Source organism: Erpetoichthys calabaricus, chromosome 11, assembly GCF_900747795.2.
Source record: "Erpetoichthys calabaricus chromosome 11, fErpCal1.3, whole genome shotgun sequence".
NCBI lineage: Eukaryota > Metazoa > Chordata > Cladistia > Polypteriformes > Polypteridae > Erpetoichthys > Erpetoichthys calabaricus.
Window position 1 is genome coordinate 130,593,919 of NC_041404.2, and position 27,427 is coordinate 130,621,345.

Sequence of the window (27,427 nt, forward strand, 5' to 3'; positions counted from 1 at the left end):
AGCAATAGACAAGAGTGGATATTGTCCTGGGACGCGTTTTAATTTTAGAGATCAGTATATATACAGTACTGTGCAAATGTTTTAGGCAGATGTGAAAAAATGCGGTAAACAAAGAATGCTTTCAACAATGGAAGTGTTAATCATTTATTTTCATCAATCAACAAAATGCAGTGAATGATCAAAAGAGAAATCTAAATCAAATCAATATTTGGTGTGACCACCCTTTGCCTTCAAAACAGCATCAATTCTTCTATGTACACTTGCACACAGTTTTTGAAGGAACTCGGCTGGTAGGTTGTTCCAAACATCTTGGAGAACTAACCACAGATCTTATGTGGATGTAGGCTTCCTCACATCCTTCTGTCTCTTCATGTAATCCCAGACACACTCGATGTTGAGATCAGGGCTCTGTGGGGGCCATACCATCACTTCCAGGACTTCTTGTTCTTCTTTACACTGAAGATAGTTCTTAATGACTTTGGCTGTATGTTTGGAGTCGTTGTCCTGCTGCAGAATAAATTTGGGTCCAATCATACGCCTCCCTGATGGTACTGCATGATGGATAAGTATCTGCCTGTATTTCTCAGCATTGAGAACACCATTAATCCTGACCAAATCTCCAACTCCATTTGCAGAAATGCGGCCCCAAAAGTTCAAGGAACCTCCACCATGCTTCACTGTTGCCTGCAGACACTCATTATTGTACTGCTCTCCAGCCCTTCGACGAACAAACTGCCTTCTGCTACAGCCAAATATTTCAAATTTTGACTCATCAGTCCAGAGCACCTGCTGCCATTTTTCTGCACCCCAGTTCCTATGTTTTCGTGCATACTTAAGTCACTTGGCCTTGTTTCCACGTCAGAGGTATGGCTTTTTGGCTGCAACTCTTCCATGAAGACAACTTCTGGCCAGATTTCTCCGGACAGTAGACGGGTGTACCTGGGTCCCACTGGTTTCTGCCAGTTCTGAGCTGATGGCACAGCTGGACATCTTCTGATTTCGAAGGGTAATAAGCTTGATGTGTCTTTCATCTGCTGCACTAAGTTTCCTTGGCTGACCACTGCGTCTACGATCCTCAATGTTGCCCGTTTCTTTGTGCTTCTTCAAAAGAGCTTGAACGGCACATCTTGAAACCCCAGTCTGCTTTGAAATCTTTGTCTGGGAGAGACCTTGCTGATGCAGTATAACCACCTTGTGTCTTGTTGCTGTGCTCAATCTTGCCATGACATGAAACGGTCTTCCACAACCTCACCTTGGTAGCAGAGTTTGGCTGTTCCTCACCCAGTTTTAAGCCTCCTACACAGCTGTTTCTGTTTCAGTTAATGACTGTGTTTCAACCTACGTGTGACATTGATGATCATTAGCACCTGTTTGGTATAATTGGTTGATCATACACCTGACTATAATCCTACAAAATCCCTGACTTTGTGCAAGTGTACCTATAAGAATTGATGCTGGTTTGAAGGCAAAAGGTAGCAACACCAAATATTGATTTGATTTAGATTTTTCTTTTGTTCGTTCACTTTGCATTTTGTAAATTGATAACAATAAACAATCATTATTTATATTTCTGAAAGCATTCTTTGTTTACAGCATTTTTTCACACCTGCCTAAAACATTTGCACAGTACTGTATATGTTGTATAGTTTACTGTCAAATAATGCAAAGAGTAGGCGACACGTGTTTCGCCCTTATTTGGGCTCATCAGGTGTACACACTCACTGTACCCCTCTCGGGGATCGAACTTCGGACGTCAGCATCAGAGGCGAAGTCTCTTTACGTTGCGCCACGGCGTATGGTTTGTTTATTTGACAGCCTGTATATATAGGTTATATTCTCCAATGTCCAGATGAAATGGTCCCACATCTCTTGATCTCTGATGTCAGTTTCTATGTTGTTGCATCCTTCTTTTGGTCCCACGGACTAGCCAAGTCCAAGATACTCCGCAGCTGTCTGACATACAACAACTTGAATGGGGAAAACCCAGTATAGCCTAAAATCTATTTATCCCAATTCCTCCCATCTTTGTGGACCACTTTTCTCAACATCTGTTTTAGAGTCTGGTTGAACTGTTCAACCAACCCGTGTATCTGCAGTTGAAAAACAGAGGATTAAAAGTGTTTTATATGTACGCGGTTTACAATTTCTTTAAATAATTTAGAGTGGAAGGGGTCCCCTGATCCATTACGATCTCCTTTAGGATCCCTACACATGCAAACACCCCCAGGTGTACACAGTAGATAACCTTACTATTAGCCACTGTCAGTGGTATGACCTCTGGATACCAGATGACTAGGGATGGGAATTGATAAGATTTTCACGATTCCGATTCCATTTTCGATTCTGTTTAACAATTCGATTCTTTATCGATTCTCCTATCGATTCTTTTTTTTAAAAAAGGAGAACACACAGGTCGATTAGCTTAGAACTTTGTTTTATATCTTATCTTTGAACAAGATAGAAATTTAGGAGTAGCATGACCTTACAAACCCAACAGTGAGATCTTAAGAGATCCACAGCCTACGGCTCCTCGATGGGGTGCCATGGGGTCCCCAGAAAAAAATTTGTAAATGTAAAATAATAATAAAATAAATATTCTTCTGTAGCAATAACAAAGTATAACATAAATTATTCTGTGGCAATTACACAAGAATGTCAAGTAACATTTACACTCTCCTTTTTAAAAGTATATATGAGCTGAGCACTCAAAAATAAAACTACATCAGCCAGCAACAAATACAATCAACTCAAGTCCAATGGAACTGTGCACTGTGCAATTCTGCAACCATCAACTATTTTGACAGCTACATCCATGTTGGCCGCATTATCAACAGTGGCGGCCACAACCTTGTCTTTCATACCATACTCCTCCAAGATCTCATCAATCTCCTCTGCTACAGCTGTCCCTGGTACACTGGTTTGGTTTTGAGGAATTTTTCTTGAGCCTGGCCATTCCTGACATAATGCAGTGTTACTGTGAGGTAATGATCTTGACTAAAACTTGTCCATCCATCTGCAGTGACGGCTGCCTTCAACACATGTTTCAGCTCAGAAATCAGATTTGCCTTTTCAACCGCATACCAAACAGGGATCAAGTGGTTGGTTAAACTGTCTCTGTTTGGGGCATTGTACTTAGGGTTCAGAGTCTTTGTCATTTCTCTAAAAGATTTATAAATGGAAACGGATGAAACATCTGGTAAGAGGAGAACATGCAACTTTGCCATTCCCTGACTTAGCCTACAATTAAACACATTCACTTACCGAAAATCGGGGGCATCTACTGTGGCAAATGGGTGCAAGCCTTTTACCACAAACTTAGTCACTGCTCGGTGACATTCGTCTATCCTGGCCTGTGTCATTTTACTTTTCCCCGCCTCTGTGAAAGGAGACGCTACCGGCAGACTGCAGCGAGAACTGCCAGCATCTGAGACAGCCAGACTCTGTCTGTCTCTCTCGTCATGGTCATCTAAATGCAATGCACAGTAATAACAGGTTTTGCAATAAGGCAAATTGTGCTAACATAATATGCAATGTTAGTTGATTAGTTACCTGCCGTATTAACGGGAGAGGACGTGCAAACATTACCGATGCTGCTGGTTTGAGATTCATTAGTCCGGAGCGGATCAAAAACACGACATTCATTTAAGGTTATCGCGTGTTTTGTTAGCAAATGCTTTTGCATATTCGTTTCCTCCCTTTGATGAAATATCTACTTTGCAAGTATTGCAGATTGCCCTGTTGTCATCCTTTCTCGTAAAGTATAACCAAACTTTTGAGCGTTTGTGCCGCTTAGGCGCCATGTTTCCTGCTGGGTAAATGACGCTACGCAATGTGGTGACGTCACTCGAGGCGACTGGAATCGATAGGGGAATTGTTTGCAAAAATGGCAAACAATTCCAAGGAATTGAAACAGTGGGAACTGGTTCTCAACAAGAACCGGTTTTCGATTCCCATCCCTACAGATGACCTAATCAACAAGGACAAGAATGTACCTTTGATCACATGGCAACACCTCTAGTGGTCGTATGATATCTATTCCCAGCTGCTTAAAGGGCAGTAAGAGATTAAGTGTCCAACCTTGCCACACTTGTAGCAATGCAGTTTGGGTGAGGATAGATTTTCTTTCAGTGGGTGGCAAGATCTGGGTTTTTCAGGGGGCTTCTGAAGGAGGTGGGTGAGAATTCTGAGTCTTTTTCCACTTGTTGGTTCTATTGGGGGCTCATTGTGGTGGGATATTGCACTATTATTTTGATTAGCTCTTTCATGGTCTTCCATGACTGTATTAACCTGGTGAAGGACTCCAGGTTTACTAAGAAAATCACAAATGGAGATTTCCATAATTGTTTATCCCAAGTTTTCTCCCAGTCATAGTTACCCAATTATTTTCCACCAGAAAACGAATGTCAGAGCTTGCATGGGGTGGTTGCAGTCAAAGCGTCAGTCTCTGTATTTTTCTGCCCATATATCAAAAGATCATGCCATACCTATCTATTGCCAACTTTCATATACTTAAACATGACAAGATTAAAATTGGTAGGATACTGTTTTGGATAAAATTACTCTTTTCAAAGGCACTACAGTAATGTCCACACAATAACGGAGAGGACTGACTAGAACTGCAGGTTGTATCCTAGTTCTTTAAACACCAGCCAAAACTCGATCATTAACAAATCCTCTTATACTATCATTGTTTAAATTTATCATGAAAATTGAACTGATTTTTCCAAATATTGTAGTTTAACACATACATATACTCATGATAGACAGAGAGATATCTATTTAGTCTCCCACCTTCAAAATCCCTATTTATTTCATGACTATAAAGGCTGAGGAATTTTACTGATTGAACATCACTGCAGCTTTTGAACTTTATAAAAAAATATACAATTGCTGCGGTTATTTGAAAAACATAATAATGCATGTCTTAAACATTCATTGATACTCTAAGTAAGGTAAAGCATTCATGTTCTTGAATTTATTGCAGTATTCCTGTGCATTAAAATAACAATTAAGTTAGAATGTTGTAGAATATATTTGAAAATGTGCGGAGGACATTTTAAAGGACAGAGCTTTTTAATGGACATTTATTTATTTTATTGTCTTTTAAAAGTTTTTATTCTTTTATGTCCTGTTTTAAGAGGGGCTTGGGTTGGTTTTATTGTGGGATTGTTTTAGTGCTTTTATCATTTTAGTGCAGTGGTAGTGTGGCCGAGCTGTGGACCTGGGCCACCAGTTGCACAGGGTTGGCAGTGGCATGGAGCCTTCCCGTGCAGCTGGGGCTTATGGGGGGTGGAATGTGGTGTAGCGGGCCCACAGCTCATGTCAAAAAGTCCACTTTTAAAATAAATAATCGCTGCACTCGCAGCTTAGCGAGGGGGCGTGGTGTGTGGCCGAGCAGTTCTCGGGGAGTTTGTGATGCGGGAGGTTCTCATTTAAATGCATAGGTGAAGAGTCGTCCGCATCCGTAATTGTTCTTGGGAGCTGCTGATTGCCACAGCTGATCCACGTCCCCGTGATAAACAGAAGCACGAGGCGGCTAGTTGGGAGATGGAAAAAAAAAAAAAAAAAAAAAGGAAGAAAAAAAACACAAACGAGAGGTTAAAGGTGAAGAAGATGGCATGAAGCAGGAGGGAAAAAGCTGGTGCAGGAGAGAAGGAGAACGAGCGAGCGCAGGCTCGTGATAAGCAGCTGGGAGAGGCGAGCCCGAGTGGGGTGTTTGGCCAGCACCCGAGAGCCGACGGTAGTGGTCGCTCCTGCTGAGCGCTTGTTGGGAACAGGAGTGACCAGGAGAAGGTTGACTCGCCGAAGCGAAGGCAGCGGGAGTCAGAGATTTGGAATAGAATCCTGACCGTTGGGGGAAACCCAAGTCTCAGTCTGGTAGGGGCTAAACGAAGCCAGGGATTGGGAGGCCACCAGACCAGTCGAGTAGAGCAAAGAAGGTCAGCTGCATGTAGGGTGACTCCCCTGGTGCATAGCCTGGATGGGAGAAGCAGGGGAGTCACCAGTAAAAGAGGGCACCGTGCCTTGATTTTTTTAAAGAGACTGTTTCCAGCCATTGTTTTAACTTCGTTGTTTTTTTTAAAGGATTTTTTTTTTCTAATGGATTTTAACCTCCAACCTTTTCACTTGTTTTCACGGATTATTTATTTAAGGATATTTTGATACACTGCACTTATTTATTTGAACACTTGTTTTGTTGTTGCTGTTTTTAATAAAAGCACTAGACACTTATGCACCATCCCCTTGCTTCATTGTTGTGCCTCACTGCCAAGCTCATTGGTGACATTACCGACGGTGGCGGGTTCAAGAGCGCCTAGAAGCTGAATGGGAACACGGAGCGAACCCACATAGTCACAACATCACTGTAGTTTTTGAACTTTATAATAAAATATACAATTGCTGCGGTTATTTCCCAACATAATAATGCATGTCTTAAACATTCATTGATACTCTAAGTAAGGTAAAGCATTCATTACTCATTGATAGTAAATGTTCTTGAATTTATTGCATTCCTGTTCATTAAAATAACAATTAAGTTAGAATGTTCTAGAATATATTTGAAAATGTGCTTGCCGCCGTTTAAAAACTTGCGTCAATAAGGTTTAAGAGGCAGCACAGCTCTTAATTTCAAATGTCTATAACCGACGATGCAAATGAAAACATGATCCTCAAAATGAAAGCTTTTTATAACACAAAAACTATCTATAACTAAAATCACATTTTTAATTAAGTTATTTTCTAAATGTGTTAATAGTATGAGGACTATAATGGAAAAATAATACTTTTGAAATAAAAAATACAAATGTATACCTAAAGCAGTGTTTCCTCATTTTATTAGTACCTGCATTACCTGCCATGCATTTCTTTATATGGATTTTTCCAGATGACCAGGAACAGAAATTTAAACTGTAAACAAAGCAGTGCATGGAAAAACTAAAAACGATACATTTCTAGAAATGAAAATCTTCCAGTTTTAAAACACATGAACCTGAAAAGGATTACAAGCTTGACAATTACAGAATAGCATGACATGACCTGAGGGGATACAGCTGTAAATGCAAATAAAATCGGCTTACCACTGTTTGTCTTGTTAAATATTTTTAATAAGTCAAATGAATAATAATGTGCTGCTTATGTCAATTACATTTTTTAAATATTTACAATCATTAAATTAATTTAAGTCAAACACATTTTTAAACAAACATTTATCACATATTAAAAACTAAATAGAAATTTTTAAAAAAATGTTTCTATGACAGTACATGAAGCTGTAAAATATTGTATTTCTCAGACATGAACTACCACCCTTGAAAAAAATGTCTGGCAGTAGTTATGCTGGAATTAACGAGCATGGTTTTAAATTGCAAGGTATTTTGAGCTTTACAGAAATGCGGCTAAAAACTAAAGTTTTGTATATCAGGGAGCAGTAAATAAAAACCTAAACTCTCAGTGTCAGAGTAGGTGGAATTTTCCAGGGAAAGAGTGACATTTCACAATGTCCACTGGCACTTCATATGATTTAAAAATGAACGCAATTAACCTAGCTCTGCAGCAACAGAACAGACTGACAGTATATGACAGTCTTAATTTGCTCTTACACTGGCCTACAGCTGCAGGCCTTACTTCATAGTTCCTGTCAGAGTTGTCATCTTCCTGTAACCTTTTCAAAACCTACTAATTTAAATATTGACTTTTTGTTAATGGCAGAAATTACCTTGAAGCATATTTTGATTCATAAATAAATACAACTGGGATTTAAAGATGGATATATTGCATAGAAAGAAATAACATCATTAAAATATAGCTAATAAAGAAACATTTTTATTGCAATTGAAGATGTTTTTTATTGCAGGTAACTATTTCTAATTCATTTCTGATATTATACACTGATATCTTTGAAAATACTGCTATTTTATTGTAAAAAAAAGAATTATAATAAATTTGAATGTATTTAGTAAATATAAAAAGTAAAATAGCATTTAGTTGGTAGGGAAACATTATGACCAATAGTGATGAGCAATACCCATAGAGTTCGCTTCACTGTGAGTTTGGCAAAACCACAAAAATATTTGGGAACTTCGACAAACTAAGTGAAATGCATTGAAGTCATCTGGGTTGCAGGGAGTGAACTAATTGTGAGTGAATAATAATGGCACAATGGTCTTTTAAGTGTCCCTGTGGGCTAGAGAAACATCTGACAACTGCTAGACAGATCATTATGCCCAAAACGTGATCTGTGCTGTGAGGCAGCAGTGCTAACCACTCTGCCACTCTGTCTCAAACAACGAAAGACAAAGACAGAATGAATACCACAGCAGCAGCAGCAGCATGGGATTTTCTTGTTCCATTATTTAAAATTGTGGCTATACATATTATATAAACAAACATATGCAGGGTGGAAATCTGGCTAGAGTACTGATCGAGTTGTGACATCATCTATGTGCAAAATGGATTAGCAACACTCTTTTCCTTTTTCATTTACAAACAAAAAACCTCTTGAATGTCACTAGGCAGAAAGTTAGATTAGCGGTTGGAAAGCAAAATATATAAGTCACAGGCAAAGACACATGTAAAATAATGTAGCACATTCCAAAATTATTCCAGAAAAGCACTTCTTATTGTCTGTTTGCCGATTTCTCATTTAAGAATAAATTAAAAACCTTTACACGATGAAATAACATACTCTCTTACCTGGTGGCATGTGAGAAGTAGAGCTGACCATACAAACACCCCTGAAAGTCCTTGAGCTAAAGGGGTGTTCAGGAAAAGTGTTTGCCCATCAATAGTGGAGTTTCCAGAGCGCAGGAGTGTTGCATTTGTAATCTCTCTTCCATTTGAATTTAAAGATAGCTGAGAACTTAAACTTCTGTCAGATATATTTACTTCCATATCCATATGTATGAAGTTAAGATTTTCCTGTGAAATGAATGAATACATTGGTATTATCAAATTTCTAACATAATCTATGTAACAACCGGGATATTCAAACTTACTATTACAAGAGAAACATATTTACAATAACACATTGAAATGTAATAAATAAATAAATAAATAAATAAAATCATATTGTGATTATTTTTAAAGTTTATGAAGTAGGTATTTTCACAACTCGGAGATCTGCAAGTCAATTTCTTTCTCAAGTTCTGATCTCAGCAGACTTTCTATATTCTGGAACATGCTTACAATGTTTATTATACTCGGACACACCAAGACTTGTTATTGCCTCAATATGGTGTCATCACACTAACTGTACTGCAGGATCCTGTGCTGCAAGATCCTGTGAAGGACAGAGATAGTGGCATATATTAAAATAAAAAATAATAATAATAATTTACTTCATAGAGATGGGGTTTCAGATACAGAACATTTTCTTTTACCCACAGCTGAATGTTTAAACTGGGTACATTACTAGGTATTGGGCAAATCAATTTATATTTTAAAAATGGCAGAGTACATTAAACAAATCTTCACAGTAGACAGGCTGAAATATTAGCAGGAGGCTCAGAGGATTACCTCTTCTTGTACTGAAGTCACATAGAATAGTAGTCAATTGCCATCCATTCATTTTTCTAACCTAGGACAGTGTCATAGGGAAGTGGGAACCTATCCTAGCAGGTGCTAGGCATGAATAATCCTTGGTTAGGGTGCCAGCAGGGTGAACACACATATGTACATAGGGGCCAATTTACCTAACCAGCATGTGTTTGGACTGTGGAAGAACGCCAGAGCACCTAGAGAAAATGTAAATAAGGGAAGAACATGCATACTCCACACAGGGAGCACCCAGAACATGAGCTCCAAGACCACTGTACCACCAAACTGCTCCTAATAATTACTAACAATGAAATAAATCTAATAAATTAATAAACTGCCTCATATAGAACTGACATTTACACAATGGAAAATAACTTGGACATTTAAATATGTTGTCTTAAAGTATACAGTAACAATGCTTGGTTTTCTATCATTATCACAGAACAAACAATGATAATTTTAGCAATGGCTTGTATTTACAATAACAAAGCCAACATATTATTTTATTACAAGATGCCCTTTGATCCAATTTCTCTTTACCATCATTTACACATGTAATTGTATGCAAACTTGTGCAAATTGAGCACTGAAATGTCAAGTGACACTGCTTCATATAACTGGGTGAAATCAGTGCTAGGGACTGGACCTACAACACATCAAGTAAGTGCTGATACAATGAAATATATATAGTACCAAAAATAAACATTAACTTGGTTTCATCAGATGTCTGCAAACATACACAGACACACACACACACACACGCACACATACATACACACACACAGACCTAGAATTAGAAAGAATAAGCCTATAAGCTTCTTAAATTGGAATAGGCCGCTGCTTCCTAAAGAAACTCAAATAAGATCCAGCTTTGAAGAGTAAAATACTAAAAGATTTAATTCAAAGAACCACCTTCACACACAAAATATTTACAATAAATACACTCTCTCAGTTTCCTAGGTCCTTTTTACCAGAATAATGTAGTCTTTGCTATAAATGCACATTCTACAACTTTATTTGCATCATCTGTTAAAGAACAACACTGCATCAAACTGATACTTCACAAATGCAGAGTTCTAAATATAAACCTGAAGAAAACAAATATGTTAAATATATACTGTAGACTTCAAAGATTCAGAGCTTAAGTTACTGAAACCTTAATTAGAACCATATTAAACCAAATGCAACAAACTGCTGAAGAAAGCCTATGTATTTTCTCTCAGGACAATTATCAAATGTAATACAGTCCTTAAGATGGACTTCAAGAACAATTATGAAACTAACACAGCAGGTAAGAAAAAGGAAAGGTTATAATAGTATTTGTCATATATCCAACAATATAATATGAATTTTAATACAGTATTGTATTAAACAAAATCATGGCAATTAAAATGTTCTTTGCCACAGGTACTTTAATCATACTGTCATCACAATAGGTTGGATATCAGGCATTCAGACACCCAGCTCTGTATTTCTGTCTTTTCTTTCATAACACAAAGGGAAAAAGAGATGATGTAACCTTTACAAAACATCCAACACATATGCATACAGCATTTACCCTTTTATTTTTTGCTAGAAAGGCAAACTAATAAGAATTACATTACAGGCAGCAGTAGAAAATGATTTTGTAATACTTGATTTGCCATTAACCTAAGAGTTTAATTCATGATCAAGATAAAAGGAAATGCAGATGTAAGTGGTTATGTAAATCTTTTCAGTGGATACAGAGTGTCCATTCATGGACACGGTCGTCAATTCAGGACTATGAGCAACAGAAATCTACTTTAAGAAAATCTGCAACATTTACCTGTAATAAATGTATACAAATAGACAAAAAAATAAATTATAATTAGGCACATATTAATTCATAAAATGTTCTATATGCACAGAACAGTAAATGTTTGAAAAATAAATTGGTTGAGGCATTTGGAGTATGATGGAAAACCCCAGGATTAACAAAATATACAGCATGGCTATGAAGACTGCAGGGTACTTGAAACTTTAGTATTTCAGGTGCTCCACCTGCCTGTCTTCTCCAAATAAAAGACAACAAATAAAAACAGTCTGACATGTTAAGCCACAATGAAAGATGTTGCCGTTAAAGATCTTGTTCTATTCCCATAAAACTCGGGCTATACAATATTTATATTAACAGCCCCTATTGCTTATATATTAGACACTCCTAATGGGTTTTTAATCAGTTCTTATTACCTGTTTGTCTAGTATATAAGTACATCTATAGCAGCTGAGTAAGATAACTGGTCTTACTTTGTTCTAGTGCTGCTCCACTCCCAAAATTAACAATGCACAATCATAAAACCTTGTTACTGATTTTATTTACTCCTGAAACAATCTGAAAAGAAACGTGTGCTCCATGCTCAGGAATAAAGTGACAGTATTCTGTATAAATTGATAATTAGTAATCAATGAAACACCCACCCGGGGGAACACCAATACATGTAGTAATGAGTGCAATTTATCGTATCCACCTAGAGGGACGCCAACAAATGTTGGAGATGAAAAGATGAATTTTAACTTATTGCCTTTGGCAATACCAGTCATTAATCAAATAATTCGGCAAGGTGGGTCTCCGGCTTTTGGACTTATATGAAAGTAATTGAAGCACACTCATTTTAACAGAAAGAATAATACAGTTTACTGGTAAATACAAAGATTACAGAAATAGGACAACTGCATATATTTGTTGACATATAAGACAGAACACAAACAAGCATAATATAGAGAGGCTGGTTGCTTACTTGCTATTCAGAGTTCTAATTTTTCTTGGCACAGATAAATAGTTTTACAATACCACATGCCTCATGTATAATGCCTTGTGTAAAATTCCTACTTAAAAATGGCGTACGGACAAAACTAGAAATGTGCGTACACATAAAAAATTCAGATGCATAAAACTATGTAAACAAATTTTTATGCACTTGCCCTTTATAAATCCCAGTAAACATGAATTTTAATGCACAAGCACGAGCCTATAGCCCCAACCCGACTCCTCCCAGAATTTCACCAATTTGAATATGCAAAGCAATACAATTCTCTCCTTCCAGTCGGTATTTTATTAAAAGGCAAAATGGCAAAAGCACGTTTAAAAAAGAATTTCAGTGAATGTGCAATGGATGCCAGGAAACACATACTATTTCGTGGCTTAAGCAGTTATATAAGCAACAAAAGTCGACATGGAAAGGTGAGTCACAGCCCAACATTGGAGTGTCAACTCCACTAGAAGAGGTAGCAGAATTCTGGGGCTCACACGATTTGAGCAGCGAGCTGCTGCAATTATTGGGGAGACACTTATAACCAGCACTTTAAAACTCCTCCTCATCCACTGGTAATTACTATTTATTCTGTTTCAGACAATATTACAAAAGATGACCCCTGTGCTGGGGACACGACTCCAGGCAGTGATGATGCTGTTGTCCTGAGCCCATCTTTGGGCGCTGGCTGAGGACACACCCCTGCCTTGGAAACTACCAGGCGACTATCTGGCCATGTGCAGACGGACGCTGTTCTAGTGTCACAAAATGCAGTAGTAGATACTTTAAGGTACTGTAAGAGATGTGGAGAAAGGAATTAATGAATATAAATGTTATACTATGTGATATTGACAACAAATTAAAAGAATTGGCTAAAAAATAAATGTTGCATGTGAGTACCTGTTTATACATTCTGGTAATTACTTTCAAACGAAGTTGTAATGCTGTCCAATTTGGCTGGGTCAGGTTCATTATACCACATCTCTTCAGGAATGGGCAAGACACGATCATGTGCCACATTATGCAGCACGCTACATGCTTGCACCATGCAACACACTTTCTTTGGAGTATAAAGCAGCATTGCACTAGTCTTATCCAGGTAGCACCAGTTGCTGTTAAGCTGTCCTTTAGTGCGTTCTACCATTGCCCGAGCCCGAGAGTTGAGGATGTTATAACATTGCTCTTATACCAGTCAGTGGGTTGGCGAATGGAGTGAGAAGCCACTTCTTCAGCTGTCACCTAAGTAATCGTGTTACATGGTTACATCATTTAGAATTTTGACCAAAGGGGTAATATTAAATGTTTTACCAAGAAGACAGCCATTACACACAATACCATTTTCAAATTTATTCCCAACACTACTATTTCTCAGAATGAATGAATCATTAGTTGAGTCAGGCTATCTCACCAAAACGTTAATGAGACTCATTTTCACATCACAGATAATTTGCACATTAATAGAGTGGAAATGCTTTCTATTTACATAAGCAAATTCATTCTCTGAAGGTGCCTTTATAGCAAAGTGTGTGTAGCTCCAATTACATTTGGAAAACCAGATGTTGCTGTGACTTGGACTTTGATGTTTGTCTGTTCAACCACAGTGTAAGGAAATCTTATATATTTGGATGAGAAGCGGATAATACCATCACATAAAGTTGGCATGGTGCGACTCAGTGATGACAGAGAAATACTTGATCGGTCAGTCAGTTCATGTTGAAAAGCTCCTGCGGCTAAAATCTCAAGGGTGGACAGAACTTTCAAAGGAACGGGTACAAAACAATTTCTCAGTCTGCCTTTGTAAAGTTAGCCCCAAGTTCTGCACATAGCTCCAAGAAGAAAGCTCTTGGAAATTTAAATCAACTTAGAAGTCAGTCAATATCATGGGACAAGAAATCAGTATGATCTCTAAATACGTGCTTCCATTTGTAATGTCTTCTAACAACGCTATAGCAGCCATGGCAGTTGCAATAGTTTTGTCATTCCGTGCACCATTATATTGTTACAGATTTATTACAATTAAGTGCCTTAAACATGTAAATGATATGTAATTAATTTTGGTGTATTTGATAAATCACGCGTTATGGATGCAAATCTGAAAAAGAAAAGGATACCATTCAGAAACCTTAGCCCTGCTTTGATGCTGGGTGCTGCCCATTTACAACACCAAGCACAAACATGCAAACAAATGGTCTGAGGCTGCCGTGAAGTAGAATTACAGCAAGGTTAGCTTTTATACATCTCGACGTGAGTGTGGAAACAGGTGTACGCAACATTTCTACATGAAACCTTTAAATGTGATGTCTGATGTTTTGTCGAGTTGTAGCTGTGTTGCTGCTCTGGATTCAAGTGAAGGATTCTTCCTACGTTGGAGTGCATGTTCTCTCTTTACTGCATGATCCTTTTGTTTGTGGTGTTCTGTGATGGTGCTTTTTCAGTTTGCTTTCTGCTATTAGGCCCTTTGCAGTGGTGTCTGCAACTCAATAAAAAGCATTTCTCTTTCTGTCATAAAAAGTTCCCTTCTTGAAGTAATGGCTGTTTCTCAATCTTTTCAGCCTATAATTTTGTTTGGGAGAGGGATTATCAATTTCATCCACAAAGAAAAAGAAGTTGCAAGTTCTCTGCCCCCCAAACAGAAGACAGTTCATCAGCCATTATCTTCAGAGGGTGGGTTTCAGAGTTTTTCAATCATTTTAAAGAATTCCCTGAGGGAATTGCCAGGGAGTTAACCGACAGAGACGGAGACTGTTCCAGACATTCAGATATTCCAGAGACCGTTTCCAACATTCCCCAGAGTGGATGAGTGTAACTAGTTTATGAAGAAAGATGGAACATCTCATGTTTGGATTACGTCTAGTTACAAGATCAGTGTGTCCTCACAGGCAAGGTCTTCTGTCCATAAGAGTTGTCATTCCATGAATTACAACTATTTATTCTTACTTGATTCAATTTCCCATTTTCTGGTTAAAGAAGTCTGTAGTGGGGCCTCTGGAGAGATGTCAGTACAACTCTGATTTACACTTTTGTTATCAGATGAAGTACAAGAAGATCCTGGTACAAGCTGGAGTTCAGTCACTTCGTTTCTAATTTTAGTGGGAGTTTTCACAGCTGAATGTCTTGTAAATCAGCTACCTTACAAGCATGGTGTGCCACTAAACCCTAGCAAAACGGGAAATACTCTCTTTGCCCTAAAACTCCAAAATGCTTCCTGCATTCAGGAATTATCTTCACCTAATACTAAAAAATGTTTTTCTAGTTGCATACATGTTCTGAATGAGTTGATATAAAAGTACATAATTAGATACTGCTTACATTTTAGAATTAAATGGTCTTAAATGTCCCATTCTCCTCACCCCCTTTTCTCTCTCTCACACAAGTTTGTTTTTTGGTGCTCTTCTGAATTACAGAAACATTAGAGGACACCTCACTGCAACTGAGGAAAGAGATAACAGGATTTGGTAAATGAATGAAAATATAGCAGATAAGTTATACCAGTGCCAGGTCTTGTAGGGAGATGTCTTGTTTTTATAAAATAATGACAACAATATAAATTCCTGAAGCCCATTTATGCCAATTCAGGGTCAAAGGAATCCAGAGTTTATCCTGACAAAATTAAGTACCAAGCAGGAATGAGCTCTGGTCAGGGTGCCAGTCCACACACACAAACACACTCACACACATAGCTAGCTAAATCTGCTTGTCTTTGGGGATTTGGAAGGAATATCCATACCGACCCAGGGAATCTGTGTAAATTCCTCACAGTGAGTGTATAGCAGTGCAACTTGAACTCAGGATACTGTGCAACCAGTGTGCTACCGTGCTGCCTCTATAAGACATCAAATAAAACCACAATCTCCAACATATTTCAATATTTTAGATCCATATTATTTTCTTTTTGGATGGAACAATAGCAAACTTGGTGTGTTTACATGTGCTTTTATAACCCGTTTATTCACAGAAGTCTGGTTCGTAAAATTCCATGAAAACCCTTATTCCTGTTAGACAAACCAATATAATGGTCTCTGAGAAACCAGGTTAACACACAAAGATTTCTCCACAAGTAACCCTGTTATATGGCTATGTAAACACTTAACTAGGTTACAGTCCGCTTACTTTGGTGGCACTCTGTTAGTCTGTTCAAGAGTTAGCTTTGCACACATTTCCAGCAGTCACAGATAGAAAACAGTGGAAGCCTCAACAAACATCAATTTTCTGAGACAAATTCTTAGGAAACTGCTTTATTTCCTCTTCAGGTTGAAACAATCTGCTTCAATATTTCAGAAATCGCTACATATATGTTGATGAGAATAATGTACAGTGCTAAACTCAGAAGCACAATCTTGGGAGCAGAAGGGAAACATTTGATTTTAATAAATTCAATAAAATGTTTAAAAAAAAAAAAGAAGGGAAACGTGTTAAAAGTAACACAAGTAGTTTGATTACTGCTAAAAGTAACAAGTAACCTACTGCAATACTTATTTTATTGAAGTAAATACCTTCTTAATTATTGTCCTAGCTGTTCTGAATGCAATACAAGAAGCAAACGTGCTGGTATGCCAGTCCTTTGCAGGGCTCAGTCACACAGCCAAGCAGAGGAGTGTGTTGAATGCAATCCAGTAACAAAAACCTATAAATAAAGTGTTAGCTTAGTTATCATTCGGCTATTTGCTATAGATACGCATGTTCAAACAGTGTAGTCAAATGACTCAGAGGCCAGTGTTAATACTGTGAATTATCGGGATTTTAAGAAGGGGCTGAATGTCATTTACCTCACAGCACAGGAAGGACAAAAAGTATTTATAAAACAGAAGAAAATGATCATGCTTAGCTGTATCGCTGATCAGTTTCATGAAGGTTCATATATTGGCTTAAAATTTTAAAGTAAATGGTGGCCAGTCAAGAAAAGTAACATTCTGCACACTACTCAGGAGATGCTGCCTCTATTCTTATTTTTGGATACTTTTTTATTTATATTTATATAAAGCATTTGAATTACATTGAAGTGTCTTGACAAAAGGAGAACTCGGTAAGGGGACTCGCACATGTAAACGGGGGTTTTTAAGTAGCTGTTTACAGCCTTAGCCCGGTTATTCACCTTAACCCAATTTCCATGTGCATGTAATCACACTCACTGACCGAAGAAATGATAGTATGGGGAAATGGTTAAATTCACCTAAGTGTGTCTACTGGAGCAAAATAAACAGCTTTAAAAACAAAAAACAACAGAGATGATGTTGAATTGAGATTTCATTCATTTGTATAGAAAAATTGTTTCATAATATATTTCAACATGGACTACATGATGATGAGGCAGCCTGTACTCTGGTGTAAGAAAATGCTGTGCTGATGATATAAATCAAAAAGAAAAAAAAACTAAACCTTGTGACACACTATACATTTTTAAACAATTTTAGATGTATTAAAAACAAAAATTTAAAGCATCTGGATTTGATTGTTTACAAAATTCTATAAAAGTGCACCAATATTAAATAACGTGATAATATGAAATAGCGCATACTGCATTTTTTGTTTTTGTATATGACTGATATTACTGAAATATTTTACATACAAACATTAGATTATATGCAAAAACAGAACTGAAATAAGTTATTCCAAAATACAGTATGACATCATGCTTAATTGCATCGGGCACAAGTTTACTTAGGCCATTACATCTACAATTAAATATCTTCCTTCTACTATGTTATGTCATGCCAGGGTTGCATTTCTGCTGTACATATTAATCTTGCCATCAGTAAACAGAAATGCATCATAGTCACTGACAGGACCCTTAGTCATGTACCATTTGCATTTGTTGCATATGTTCTGGCACTAGGACCTGGGGAGGAGAAGCATACCTGTTGTGCTGAATTCTGCAAGCTATGCAAAACAGAAACTAAAAGGCAAGAGGGACTCTATGAAGCTGGACCATTCCCGAAAATATAAATGCTGCTAAGCAACAGACAGGAGTAGTAGTGTATGAAATGAGCCTGTGTTAAGAGGGCAGAATGGCAATCAACAAGCAATGGGTATAATAAATACCAGTGTGGGAAGCTGAAGTGCATAAGGTGCACAGACAAGTTGTTAATAGTCTTAACTATGCCCAAATTTGGCAGACATCTCCCAAGTCAATACGTTACACCAGTCTGCTTCCACACTCCCAGGCCTTTCAACTTGCAAGTGTTTGGAACCTGAATCCCCTCTCTATTTCTGTTAATGCTTTTCTTTGCTAGATTTGTCAGTGTTCAGAAATAAATGTGCTGTTTTTCAGATGTCACAGCCTCCGGAGATACAAATGCATTTCTATTATATATATATATATATATATATATATATATATATATATATATATATATATATATACACACACACACACACACACACACATATATATATACACATACATACATACTGTGGTACCCGTCGTGGGTTCATGCCCGGCCGGGATGCCCAGGAGGACCGGAGGAGGGCTTGTGCCTCCTCCAGAACATGAGGGGGCATCCTCCCTGGTTGCTTTGGGGACCACGGGTACAGAGCTTGGAAGCTCAACCTTGTAGGGGCCCGTGGTCACCGCCAGGGGGTGCCCCGATGCCTTGGGAGCCCTGGACCTCAGTACTTCCGCCACACCAGGGAAGTGCTGGGGGGGAAGAGTATTGGGGACACCCGGTGGACTTCCGGATACACTGACAGAGCTTCCGCCACACAGGGGTGTGGCTACGGAAGCCCTTAGGATACACCTGGAGTCCTTCCGGGGTGTATAAAAGGGGCCGCCTCCCTCCAGTCAGGGGCAAGAGTCGGGTGGAAGAGGACGAAGCTTGGTGGAGAGGAGTGGAAGCGGACCAGAGACTGTAAAGGCATTGTGAGTGTGGCCAAGGACTTAAGGGGTGATTGGTGCTGAGGCACTGGGATTGTGCACTTGACCTTTGTATATAATGTACAATAAACGTGTGTGTGGTGAAACCAACATGTCTACCTGTCTGTGTCCGGGCTGTTCCCCACAATACATACATACATACATACATATATATACGTATTGTAACAAGAATGCGTCAGAGACATCATAAAGAGTTGGGGCAGCCACCCGTATAATATGCTCGGCTGCAAAATTGCTTCTTTTTGTACACAATGTGTATAGATCAGAGTCCAGAACAGAACTGCCTGTACTGAGGCAAGATGGTAATTTTAAAGGCCTGGAAAGGAAATGATGTCAACGGTGCAGGAACTGGGAGTGGCGTCCTTGTGCCCGGAAGTGACGTCATCCTTGGGGCCGGCAAGAGGCGGAATTTCCCGGGAAAGGTCTGCAAGGGACTGAGAGAGATAGTCAGTACACTCTGCCGCCCCCTGGCCTGGCGTAGAATTACTAGTGTTTAGGCCCTTCAGCTGTTTCCCATGCGCACGTGTGTGACAAGGACCCCCCCTTAGCCCAGACCCATCGGGTCGGGCGGACCTGTCCGAGAGGTCATGGACTCAAGAGAGAGCATCCGCATTGGCATGGAGAGAACCCTTACGGTGAACAAGCGAGAACTTATATGGTTGAGGGTCAAGAAACCACCTAGTGACTCGCGGATTTGACTCCTTGTGAAGGGCCATTCCACTGGAGAGGTGCATGGTCGGTCACCAGAGTAAATTCACAGCCCAAGAGGTAGTACCTCAACTGCGTAATCGCCCATTTTATCAGAAGAGCCTCCTGTTCCACTGCCGCATACCTGGTCTCCCGATCCAGCAGTTTCCGGCTCAGGTACATGACGGGGTGTTCAACACCATCAACACTTTGGCTCAGCACGGCCCCCAGGCCTGTGTCCGAAGCATCCGTCTGGAGTATGAAAGGAAGTGAAAAGTTGGGTGCTTTCAATATGGGTGCTGACGTAAGGACCTGTGTTAGGTCACAAAATGCAGCGGCAGTCTTGTCAGCCCATACCACGTGGTTTGGAGCCCTCTTCTTTGTTAGGTCTGTCAAGGGTGCTGCTCTCTCGGAGAACCGGGGTACAAACCGGCGGTAGTACCCAGCTAACTCGAGAAAAGCCTGCAATTGCCACTTGATATTCGGACGGGGCCAGTTTAATATGGCATTAACTTTGGAGCACTGTGGCCTCACAGCACCACGGCCCACCAGGTAGCCTAAATACTTAGCTTCTTTTAATCCAAAGAAACACTTCTTTGGGTTAATTCGAAGCCCGGCTTCACCCAGTGTCCGCAATACCGTTTCCACCTGCTGCACATGATCCTTCCATGTGGTGGAATAGATGACAACTTCATCCAAATAAGCAGCACTAAACGCGTTATGAGGCCGGACCACTCTGTCCACCAGAGGCTGAAAAGTTGCCGGAGCCCCATGTAACCCGAATGGGAGGACCCTGGACTGCCAGTGCCCACTAGGGGTGCTAAACGCGGTCTTAGCCTTCGCGGAGTCCGTTAAAGGAACCTGCCAGTACCCCTTTGTCATGTCAAGTGTGGTCAAAAATTTCGCTTGTACAAGCCTCTCGAGGAGGTCGTCCACGCGAGGCATTGGATAGGCGTCAAACTGGGAGACTTGATTCAGTCGACGGAAGTCGTTGCAAAACCTCCAACTCCCATTGGGCTTACTGACCAAGACAATTGGACTGGACCAGGGACTATAACTTTCCTCAGTCACACCTAGCTCCAGCATGCGCTTGATCTCAAGCTCCACTTCTGCCTTCTTTGCTTCGGGAAGACGATATGGGCGTTCTCATATGACAACTCCGGGTTCTGTCACTATGTCGTGCGCAATCAGAGAGGTCCTTCCGGGTTGCTCACTCACTACCTCCAGAACGGACAAGATCGCTGTCTCGAGTTCCCGTCTCTGTTTAGCATTCAAGTCGGAACCAAAGTTAAGGCTGTCATTCTGAGCAAAGAAAGAGCCAGGCTGAGTGGAGGAGGGATCGGGATCCCTCTCCTTCCACAGCTTCAGCACATTGACAGGATATACCCGCTCGCTCGGCCGATGATTGGGTTGTTTCACCAAATAATCGACGAGCCCTTTCCTCTCCTTAACTTCATACGGGCCTTGCCAATGGGCAAGCAACTTAGAATGCGAGGTAGGGACCAACACCATGACCCGATCCCCCGGTTGGAACTCCCGGAGAGCCGTGCCATGATTATAATAGTGGGCCTGTGCTGCTTGCGCCTCTTCCATGTGACTTTTTAAAATAGGTCGGATTTTTCCGAATCGATCGCGTAACTGCTTGATATACTCTAATATATTGACAGAGGGAAGAGCCTCTCCTTCCCATCCTTCTTTTAAAACATCCAATAATCCTCGGGGTTGTCGTCCATACAACAGCTCAAAAGGGGAGAACCCCGTAGAGGCTTGTGGGACTTCCCGATATGCAAAGAGCACAAGGGGGAAGAGCTGATCCCAGTTCCTCCCGTCCCCGCTGACCACCTTGCGCAGCATTTGCTTGAGAGTCCGATTGAACCTCTTGACAAGACCATCGGTTTGAGGATGATACACTGCGGTCCTTAAGTGCTTTATTTTGAGTAACTTGGCTGTTTCCTTGAACGTCGCCAAGGTAAAGGGCGTCTCTTGATCCGTAAGGACTGACACGTGCAAATACACCCACTAGTTCCCATGCGATAGCTTTAGTAGTGGCAGAGCGCAGCGGAACTGCCTCTGGATATCAGGCCTAAATGGCCTCCCAGGAGGTAGGCGTGTGCCAACTCACAAACCTGCCGCCGGTAGGTTCGTGGGATTAGCAGCAACTTCCGCACCCCACCCTCATGATCAGCTACTCGATATAACAGATCGTTGTCTAGTACAAAGTGAGGGCCGCGAGGCATGGGCTGATGAGTGCGTTGGCCATTGACAAGCATGACTGCATTTTTAGCAAACTTCAGGGAGTCGTCATTCCATTGCTCCCTCCTGAAAGACGCCGGTGTTTTTTTGAATTGAAATTGTATTTCGGAGAGAGGGTCCAGTCTGACCTCAAGGGGCGGGGAGTCCTCCCGACTCGTCGAGGCCCGGGTTGATGACGTGTTTAAGTGCGACGGCCCATGAGCCTCCCCGGAGTCTTCCGTATCTCTCTCCTCCGGTAGGTTACATGGCGTGGAAACAGCCTGAGTCGGGTTTGTCCCTTCTATGACTAGGCCTACAGGGTTACGGGGAGTCAGTACACCGCATTTACTGTCAGACCAGTCCCGCCCTAGGATCACAGGAGAAGGTGGGTGTGGGTGGACCGCCAAGGAGAACTTTTTTACTAACCCCTCATAGCTTATGACACACAGGGTGGTTTTATATAAACGTGTTTCGCCGTTTATACACCGGATACTGGTCTTTTTTCTCGTCCATTGACGCGGTAGTATGTAACGGCAATCAACAATAGAGATGTTGCTGCCGGAGTCTAGAAGGGCTGTAACTCTAAATCCATTGATTTTTACCACTCCTGTATGACCAGTAGCCAGGGGGTTTGTAAGTGCACATTACCGTCCTCCCTCCTTCCACCCGCATCCCTCCGCACGAGTGGCCCACCCCGCGCCCCGGGGACATCGGGACAGGCTTCGATTTATATGGAAGGGACTTATGGAGTGGGACATAATCCCTACGGAGTCCACTAGAGGACCGTTCTGCTCTCACAGATTGTGAGGCTGGCTTAGATCTTACTTGAGCTATTAGCTCGTCCATGGAATGAAAGTCTCCCCAGACCTGCTGGGCAAAATTATTGGGAAGACCTTTAAGTAAAATAAAGCAGGCCACCTGCTGCACAATTTGCCTTGTGTTTAATTCAAATGGCTTCAGCCATTGAGCCACTAGCTCCCAGAGAGCATAAGCTTGCTCCCGGGTTGATCTCTCCGGATCATATTCCCAAGCTTGTAGGTGTTCTACCTGCTGGTCTGGGGATAGCCCATATGTCTGTGGGACATTGGTCCCAACAGGCGGCTCAGTCCTCTCCTCTGAGAGAACATAGTAAACCCTTTTCGTTTTCCCCCCAGGAACCAGCCCACGTCGGTGGGTCTCCTCCACATTCTTCCTATGTAGGACTAGGGGCTCGTTGTCCCTTGGTGGGAGCAAAGCCTGCACCGTGCCGCTCCGGACCGCTGAGCACGCCACCCACCTGGAAACACGGCCCTGGTACTCTCCTACCCGAGTATATCCAAGGTTCCTTCCCAGTTTCTTCTGGGAAAGTCGTATCCTGCCGGCTACGCCACTGTAACAAGAATGAGTCAGAGACATCATAAACAGTTGGGGCAGCCACCCGTATAATATGCTCGGCTGCAAAATTGCTTCTTTTTGTACACGGTGTACAGATCAGAGTCCAGAACAGGGGGGTATTTTTCGTACGTGGATTACTCGTTTAGCCGGATGTAATTTTTTACGATTTGGCGTGATCCTGGATCTATCGGTTTTTTGAAAGTCTTGCTGGATGTGTTGTCATAGCAACACAACCAAATCATCAAACCTGCTCGGAGCAGGTTTGTTCGATGTAAACAAGGATTAGCTCGCACACTTCATCAGTGTCCGCTCGTGGAATTCATTCAGTCATGACTTCGCTGTTCATGAATGAGCAACCAATTGATATCGGTACGCAAATTATAAGAAGAGAATTTCATATAGAGAGGGGTTTGCACGATCGGCAAGATCCTTTATTGCTCCCGGAAGAAATTCTTTTCGAAAGATACCGCTTTAACTGAGGGGGAATATTGTACCTCAAAAATTTATAAGGACCTTATATTCGAAGTCAAACTCGGCCTCTCACAACCACACAGACAGTATGCATTGCTTTGAGGTTTTTTGCAAGCTGCACTTTTTTCATATACTGTAGGCGATGCGGAAAATCTATCTAAAAGTGCAGTTTGCCAGGCAATTCGTAAAGTCTGTTTGGCTCTGAAATATTTCCTTTGGGTTTTCATAGTGTTTCCTGGACAACTGCGTGTGCAGACAATAAAAGAGGTGTTTCATGCCATTGCAGGTAGGTAATACACAGGCAAAAACACCCACAGTTCCATGAAGAATCTCACAGTCAGCCTAACATTCTCATTACCTAGGGTTTCCAAATGTGATTGGGGCACATGGGACTGATCGCAGTGCAGTTTGATCAAACATTATTTGGAAAATGTACCTCTCCTCTTGATGAATAATCAGACACAGTGTCTTCATCAAATATTTGACCTTTGTCAATGTTTCGTTGGTCAGACACAGGTTCTAGGGATATGACATTCCCTGCAACTGACCCCCCCCCCCCCCCCCAAAAAAAAGAGGGCTATATGGAACCTACCTATGGCACACATTGAGGACAAATATATGCAATGACCATCCTTTACCTGAAATGAAGTGACCACTGCATCCCGCCACTGGTTCTGAGGAGGAGCTTCCCCCTGGAATGCCTTCAGAAACAGGACGATGGGCATTTTGCTGGAGAGCCAACTCTTCTGTAGGGGTTAGGTCTGGACCGCGTGGACCTCCATCTGTTTTTTTGCTTGTCTGCCTTCTTATTAGCTTTAAAATTAATGTTCTTTACATTATATATGATTCTTTATGTCAACAATTATTTAAATAGTTATATACCAATATTTACCAGTTTGAAGTATATTCTTGTACTTCACTTTAACCTGTTCCCGTGTTCTCCTTGTGCTCACGTTTGATCGGGAATTATGACATATTAAATAATAATTAATCTGACACATAGGAAATGAAACGCTGCTTTCAGTAAGTACAATGCACACGCGTTTAATTTATCGGCCACTTTTTGACAGCCGTCTTTTCTGGTTTGGGCTGCCTTTGCAGTGTTACCCTTTGTGCATATTAAATCTTGAAATTCTTCATGAATTCCCGGGAAAGGTCTGCAAGGGACTGAGAGAGATAGTCAGTACACTCCGCCGCCCCCTGGCCTGGCGTAGAATTACTACTGTTTAGGCCTTTCAGCTGTTTCCCATGCGCACGTGTGTGATAGTATATATACTGTACGTATATATATATATCCCTATTAAGAGGTGTTTTTTATTGTGTAAGGTCCTATGGTGACTCTATTTTCTCCTTTTAAATGGTCTATTGTGTAGACCTTAATAAACATCTAAATTCCCGTAGACTTTAATCAGGTACTGTAGCACTTCCTCCCCCTTTCCTTCTACATCTGTAACCTCAAGCAATTAGACAGATTAGACACTATCTAATATTACATTTGCTTTGTCTAGCTTACAAAAAAAGACATACAAAATATTTACAGTCATATGAAAACGTTTGGGAACGCCTCTCAGCCTGCATAATAAATTTACTTTCAACAAAAAAGATAACAGTGATAGGTCTTTCATTTCCTATGAACATCTGAGTAGTGGAGTGTTTTCTGAACAAAGTTTTTTAGTGAAGCAGTATTTAGTTGTATGAAAGTAAATCAAATGTGAAAAACTAGATGTGCAAAAATGTGAGTTCCCTTGTAATTTTGCTGATTTGAATGCATGTAACTGCTCAATACTGATTACTTGCAACACCAAATTGGTTGGATTAGCTTGTTAAGCCTTGAACTTCATAGACAGGTGTGTCCAGTCATGAGAAAAGGTATTTAAGGTAGTCAGTTGCAAGTTATGTTTCCCTTTGACTCTCCTCTGAAGAGTGACAGCATGGGATCCTCAAAGCAACTCTCAAAAGATCTGAAAACAAAGATTATTCAGTATCATGGTTTAGGGGGAAGGCTACAAAAAGCTATCTCAGAGGTTTAAACTGTCAGTTTCAACTGTAAGGAACGTTATCAGGAAATGGAAGGCCACAGGCACAATTGCTGTTAAACCCAGGTCTGGAAGGCCAAGAAAAATACAGGAGCGGCATATGCACAGGATTGTGAGAATGGTTACAGACAACCCACAGATCACTTCCAAACACCTGCAAGAATATCTTGCTGCAGATGGTGTATCTGTACATCGTTCTAGAATTCAGCGCAATTTGCCCAAAGAATATCTGTATGGCAGGGTGATGGGAAAGAAGCCCTTTCTGCACTCACGCCACAAACAGAGTCGCTGGTTGTATGCAAATGCTCATTTAGACAAGCCAGATTCATTTTGGAACAAAGTGCTTTGGACTGATGAGACAAAAATTGTGTTATCTGATCATAACAAAAAGCGCTTTGCATGGCAGAAGAAGAACGCCACATTCCAAGAAAAACACCTGCTACCTACTGTCAAACTTGGTGGAGGTTCCATTATACTGTGTGGCTAGTTCAGGGACTGGGGTCCTTGTTAAAGTCAAGGGTCAGATGAATTCAACCCAATATCAACAAATTCTTCAGGATAATGTTCAAGCATCAGTCACAAAGTTGAAGTTATGCAGAGGCTGGATATTCCAACAAGACAATGACCCAAAACACATTTCGAAATCTACAAAGGCATTCATGCAGAGGGAGAAGTACAATGTTCTGGAATGGCCGTCACAGTCCCCTGACTTGAATATCATCGAAAATCTGTGGAATGATTTGAAGCAGGCTGTCCATGCTCGGCAGCCATCAAATTTAACTTAACTGGAGAGATTTTGTATGGAAGAATGGTCAAAAATACCTCCATGCAGAATCCAGACACTCATCAAAGGCTATAGGAGGTGTCTAGAGGCTGTTATATTTGCAAATGGAGGCTCAACAAAGTATTGATGTAATACAGTAATCCCCCCTCCATCGCGGGGGTTGCGTTCCAGACCCCCCCGCGAAAGGTGAAAATCCCCGAAGTAGAAACCATATGTTTATATGGTTATTTTTATATTGTCATGCTTGGGTCACAGATTTGCACAGAAACACAGGAGGTTGTAGAGAGACAGGAACGTTATTCAAACACTGCCAACAAACATTTGTCTCTTGTTCAAAAGTTTAAACTGTGCTCCATGACAAGACAGAGATGACATTTCCGTCTCACAATTAAAAGAATGCAAACATATCTTCCTCTTCAAAGGAGTGCGTGTCAGAGAGAGAGAGAGAGAAAAAAAAGCAAACAGTCAAAAATCAATAGGGCTGTTTGGCTTTTAAGTATGCGAAGCATCGCCGGACAAAGTAGCTGCATGGAAGGGAGCAAGCATTTTTCAGCATCTTTTAGAGGAGCGTCCGTATCCTCTAGGCCAGGGGTCCCCAACACCCGGTCCGCGGCCCACTACCGGGCCTCAGCCGTCTGACAGCCGGGCTGCGAGAGAACTGCCGGCA

The 27,427-nt window shown here is 40.8% G+C and overlaps 1 protein-coding gene across 1 annotated transcript in view; it reads right to left on the reverse strand.

The window, feature by feature from the left end:
- tmem184a (transmembrane protein 184a) overlaps positions 1-27,427 on the reverse strand; it is a 58,133-nt gene that overhangs the window by 20,181 nt on the left and 10,525 nt on the right. Inside the window, exon 2 of the mRNA XM_028813912.2 lies at positions 8,692-8,916. Coding sequence (XP_028669745.2) covers positions 8,692-8,895 — 204 coding nt within the window. The 5' untranslated portion in view covers positions 8,896-8,916. The remainder of the gene's footprint in view (positions 1-8,691; positions 8,917-27,427) is intronic.